General features: G+C 39.8%; 1 protein-coding gene across 1 annotated transcript; it reads left to right on the top strand.

The window, feature by feature from the left end:
- The first annotated feature begins 516 nt into the window (after positions 1-516).
- Positions 517-4,382, top strand: LOC140753863 (uncharacterized). The gene is made up of 6 exons (XM_073088668.1): positions 517-670; positions 1,842-1,993; positions 2,048-2,609; positions 2,705-2,909; positions 3,227-3,380; positions 3,885-4,382. The coding sequence occupies exons 1-6, from the start codon at positions 667-669 to the stop codon at positions 4,056-4,058; spliced, it is 1,251 nt and encodes a 416-aa protein (XP_072944769.1). The 5' UTR covers positions 517-666; the 3' UTR covers positions 4,059-4,382.
- Positions 4,383-5,872: the final 1,490 nt, after the last annotated feature.

Genomic DNA, 5,872 nt, shown 5'->3' with positions numbered 1-5,872 from the left:
ATTTTTTCTCCTTTTACTTTCGATCTAACATAAATATTTAAAATACCTACTCGTTATAATATTAGAGAATCTGCCGTTATAAGACCACGTGCGGCCATTTCTATCGCACGTGTTTATCAATGTGTGGGTTCGATAATTCAATAATGTACTGTAAATGCGTATTATAAGCAACACAAGCAAAGCAAATAAGTGTTTCTTGTTCGTCACAGGCGTTTCATTGTGTGGGTTTTGTTTTGACGCCATTCAGAGGCTTGGTTATATTCAATGCCAAATGAAAATAACAGATAAAATTACTTTCAACTCCGTAAAGCATAAGGTTGCTATTCGCTTGTTGATGTAAAAGATAACCGCGCACTCGGCACTTGTTTATGCTATCTCGTATTCGTTGAATACTAAGTTTTAGTGTATTTTAACAAAGTTGATTTTGATTCTGCGAGTTAAATAACGGGTCAGGATGGTCACGCACACAGAGAAAACCGCGTCGGGCGCACACACTCAAATGGAATGTGAATGACGCAGAGCGGATGAGAGGGGAGGGGGGTATAAACGGAAAGGAGGGTTAATATAGCCGCGAGGACGCTGCGCAAACCAGTTTAGTTCCAGAGGCAAACAAAGAAAGTTCTTCCGATCGTATTCGGTTCCGAGTTCCGACTGCAAGTCAGACTAATGGGTACGTCATAAAACCTTTACCTTAAATATTTTAGATCAGTTCAATAACCTTTCCCAATAATTTTATTTTCTTTTCGGTCCATCCTTGTTTATCTGTCAACAGTAATGTTGTCCTTATCTGCCATTACTGTTGCTACCAAACTGATTTGGTAATCAACTTGAGCTATTAACTGGCTTTGTTTATGTATTTTTTATCGTCATACGATGCTCGCGTGTCCTCTAAAGATTCAGTTTGATTTGTTTCATTGACAAGATATGTTATATCCTGTCTTTTTTATCCTTTTATTTCCTCGTCTATTCTGTTTCACATGATTATTATTGTTTTAGTCAAATATAGGTATCATTCTAACTTCTTACTGTTTTATTCGTTTCAAAAATGTTGGGGCAGGAAGTCACATCATTTGTCTACGTACATATGTGTAGAAACAGCTAAAATATGACCATATCATACCATCATCATCATACCAAAAATAAAACGCTAAGTAAGAACTGATCATAGATGAACTGATTTGCACCTTTTTGACCTTTTTTCCTTTACTTGTTCTTAAAATTTCGTTTGAATTAGTCGTTGTTATTAATAGTTCCGATTTTGCTCCAAATTTCTCCCACTTTCGATATAGACGTCATAGATGCTTAGTATGATGTATAAAAATAACTCTTCAATTAATATTAATATCAACTACAAATTTTATCTCCCACGATTACTACGTATTGCACAATAAGTATATAATTATGTCTACCTATAATTGCGTAGGTAGTTTGTGCGTCATCTGCGCTAAGTTTTGCCAAGCCCCTATCCTATACCTGTTGGGTAAATACATTAACTAGATTCGTATTGATCGTGTCGTAACTACGACCCAATACTTCTTGATACGCGCTATCTGTACCTAACATGTTAAGTACATCTATCTAATTGTTTGTTAATGTAAATAGCAGGGGAATTAGATAAATACATAGCGACGCTGATGATATACGAAGATACTTATTTACATTAGTGTGTCGTGATTTTATGACTAGCTGCGTCATTATGGTTTTATTTAAAGTACCTACTTGAATCGTTGCCAAATTATATTTCTTTTGATCTGAATTATCGCCTTCGTTTGAAATTCCATGCATTACTTTTCAGTTTAGTTTCCTTTGATGCTTACGTTATTTTTTATTGGTTGTTTCAGATACGTTAAATATAAAACCGTTAAGTAAGGATAAAGAGTGGTCTCCCGATACGTCGTCCGGCGTGGGGGCCACTGGGGTCATGGGCTCGCACGAGCATGACCCCGCCATGGAGATCGCGTCCACCTCGAGCGAGGAGCGCGCCATCCGCCGCGTCATGGGTCGCTGGGGTGCCGAGTGGTTGAGCTGACTCGACTCGGTTAACAAGTCCAATGGGCCCCAATGGCCCACTGACCACCCCCTGCCGCCCCCGCGGTGGGGGGCCCCGCGCCCGGCCTTGCACCTCTCCCTACAAAAGTACGAGGACCTGGTCGCCAAGGCCGAAGCGCTGTTGAGCCGTCTCGTCGTCCTAGAGAACTATGACTCCGTCAACAACTTCCTAACGCTGTACGATTCTTACATGGCATCCCCGGCGGAATCCCTCGAGGAGTTCTTCCCTAAGTATAATCCACCAATCCGCGCCCACAAGCACACCTGTGTGGGCTTAGCTATGGAAGGCATGAAGCAGCTTAAGACGTTGGAAAATGATTTCCCTGGGATCACTAAGGCTATGATGCTGGTATCTTGTGATGAGAACATCCAGGATTTGGAAGATTACACTACATCCTTCCCCAGTCCCCAAGGATTCCTCATCGAGACTGAAAAGGATCACGTTCTGCTGGCGATCCACGTCAGGGTTGATGGCAGACCCGGTATCTTCTTCTCCGATTTGGGATACCACATCGCTCGCGTCGTAACTGTGATGGTCGATCGCTGCTACCCACACACAGGTAAATATCCAACCAAGCATTGCAAACATTTGTAAAAATTACATAAAAAAATAAATAAATAATTGCTAAATTGATCCTTTACTGTAAATTTTCAGGCTGGTTCATCCAATCGGACGAGCCTCATTGCCGTAAGGAGTATAACTACCAGTTCAACCTCCAAAACACTAACTATGTGGAGTGGCATGAGAGGAATACCATGGCAACCGCTACGAAGGAGCGCCTGTCCTTGATGTATGTCGCCAAGCCCTACTTGAGCGGCATCAACGTCACGGAGAAGAGAAACTTGGTTTGGGATTTGAGGTATGTATTATGCTTACTTCTTAGGCTCTATTCTGTTCTTCGTTAAATGGTCTGCAGTTTTGTACTACATTTACTTTTTTCCACTACAAAATGGTTCCAGAAATGTATATTAAAACTGTAAATACGAGTATATGCGCCTAGCACGAAGTTGTTTCAAGAAAATTTTGAAAATTCCATAAAATATCACGGGAATAGTCCAAAAGCAAATGAATAATTCACAATTCGAAATGGTTTAATTGGTTTTCTATGGACTTCGTTTATTCCAATACATATTTTGATTATATCCTCACTTAACCCAATCTTCATTGTTTCTACAGGAGTCTTCTGGCCAGAGACCCCAAGGGCCGCCTGCAAGCAGGTATCTACTTCCCCTTGAAGTTGAAGGATCAGCAGTTCACCATGTTTTTCGAGAGCAACAGTACCAAGCAGAGGAAAAAGCTCAAGTTTGAGACCTTTTTGGAGCTTCAGAAGGTAATTTTCATTGTAACAGATATAGTAATAAAATTGAGTGCGCAAACTTAACGATATAACTTAAGAAAATCCTATTATGATTGGATAAAATCACAGTTCTGGTACCCTTCTATGAGGGAACAATCATGAACAATATATGATTCTTTGTATAGCTAAATTTGATCATACAATAAAAATTCAGCAATATCATTAAGTGGGCTGTAACAGTGTTTGTTGCTTCCATTAATGTGATGTAAGCTAATATCTTTAAATAGACGCGGAAAAATAATGAGCACCATAATGAGTCATGAGGAAATGCAGGCTTTTCCTTATAACACGAGGTAAAACAAATAATTTCCACATATCAGTTTGTTGTACACAGAACTCATATAAAAATACATTTATAGATCGATGGAATAGATTTTTATAAAACCTTTGATTGAATTATGTTGCACCTAAGATCTATTTACAAATAATCACTTATGTATCCTATAAAATTAATTTATTATTTTAATTTCTTTCCAGATACCTGATGAAGTCGTGGCTGAAGTAGAGGAATGTAACGAACAACTGAGGATGAAGGATGGAGAGCTCTTGTCCATCCTGAATCGATTGGCTACCGTCATGACCGACGAGGAGTACATGACTGAGCTGCTTGACATCAACAACAATATTGTCAAGTTGTCTGCTGGTCAATAAACAAGAGAAGCGAATAAAACAGAAGAAGAATAAACAACAACAAAAACAGAAGTAACAACAAAGGGAAGCTTAAGATTGTGGAAGAGAAATACAAAGAAAACATGGTAAAAATCGCAACCTAATCTAAAAAGGAAAGAAGTTTTAAGAAGAAATGGGAAGACTCGGTTAACTAAGTTGTTGACAGAATATAAAAAGTAGTGTCTTTTAACATCAATTATTTTGCTTATATTATTGTCAAACATAGTCGTAGATATTCATTTCGTAGAAATGTAGATTTAGAGATGAGAAACGGCTCATATGGGAAAATAAAAATTGGTAAAAATATTCCTGTCTCTTTTATTTTAAATCCTTTGAAATCTTATTAAAGTATGTAGAAATTACGAAACGCAGTGAATGAATGAAAGATGACGCTTGGAAGATAAAAACTTGGAATTTTGCATAGAAATTCCATGTATCAGAAACTCTAATAATAATATAATACAGGGTTTTTGACAATTTATATCGTGAGGGTGCTGAATAGTTTCATAAAATTTGTGGTATCTAAATCGTATTCGGTTCCGTGGTATGAATAGGATTGTATTGACGTCACATCCATTTTTTTTTTGGCGCCCAGATGTAGGTGGAAAAAGGGCTGACCCTCTACGGAGAGGGAGGAGGAAAAAATGCATCCAAGCACTTACAGGCCGCGACGGCCGGTGCCTGCGTCGTGTGGGGCTGAATGAAAGGTCCTCCTGAAGGGAGGACCATCCCACTAAAAACTCCTTTAAAGGCATTCGTCCTAGGGGACCGTACAGCCGACATCGGATAGCGACCTCTCGTTGTGGAACGAGACGCGCTAGTCACATCCATGTCAGCCTTATAGAGATAACTGTAGGATGTTTGCCGCTGTGATCTCGTTAAAACCAGATCATAATCTCTACGACAACAAGATGACTCTACTTATATAGTCAATGATTTATTCAAGTTCGTAGGGGCTTCTTTTAAGCTACTTTCATTTGGTTACATATACACAGGGCAAATTTCTCAAAACGGCCTGCAGGGCCAAATCCGAAGCTACGAGGTTTAGCTAAAATACTGAAAGGAGTCAGGAGACAAATTTTGATAAAAACTACAACTGCATCATCAACTCATCAACTTATTTCCCTAGCCGGGACTCGAACGCGTTAATTTTGAAAAAAAATCGCATCCCGTATTATTCCATCATCAGATAGTGTCACTTTCATGCATAAATTCTAGGAAGTAATGATGAATGACAAACTAAAGGAGAAGGCTCATTTTGAAAAAAATCCATATTTTTCACGAATATCCATATTTATTACGCTGGCAACTAAGTTCCCGCCATTTGTTTTTTTAAACATTTCGTTATACTTATACCTAAACTGTAACCCTTATGTTCCTACTTAAATTGGTAGAGCTTGGTTCTTCACATACGTCGGCACCAAAATATCTTGACCGATGCTCCTAACAAACTCTCCTCACCGCGAACAACTTTCCGTTAATAGTCGTCTCCCGAACGACGTTTGTCTTAGTCATGATCCGTTGACATCTTCAGTGTCAACAACCCAGCGGTCGCTCTCGATGGAGCACCGCTAGCGCCTCTTGTTTCCAGAATGAGAGGTCGCTATCCGATGTCGGCTGTACGGTCCCCTAGGACGAAGCTTGAAAGGAGGTTTTTAGTGGGTTGGTTTCCCTTCAGGATCCCCACACAACCCAGGTACCGCCGTCGCGGCCTGGTAGTGCTTGGATGCATTTTTCCCTCCTCCCTCCGCCAAGGGTTAGCCCAGCTTTCCACCTACTCACCTGGGCGCAAAAAA

This window comes from Epargyreus clarus, unplaced genomic scaffold, assembly GCF_041222505.1.
Source record: "Epargyreus clarus isolate Ecla_fem2 unplaced genomic scaffold, WU_Ecla_fem_2.2 ptg000027l, whole genome shotgun sequence".
In the NCBI taxonomy this organism is placed as follows: Eukaryota; Metazoa; Arthropoda; class Insecta; order Lepidoptera; family Hesperiidae; genus Epargyreus; species Epargyreus clarus.
The sequence above is the reverse complement of the archived record's forward strand: the minus strand, read 5'-3'. Positions and strand labels throughout refer to the sequence as shown.

What these genes read in the sequence shown, in the direction of transcription:
- LOC140753863 (XM_073088668.1), top strand. An exon ending in AGGAGCGCGCCATCCGCCGC is followed by an intron (nt 1,994 to 2,047) that starts GTCATGGGTCGC and finishes TCGGTTAACAAG; the next exon opens with TCCAATGGGCCCCAATGGCC. An exon ending in TCGCTGCTACCCACACACAG is followed by an intron (nt 2,610 to 2,704) that starts GTAAATATCCAA and finishes GTAAATTTTCAG; the next exon opens with GCTGGTTCATCCAATCGGAC.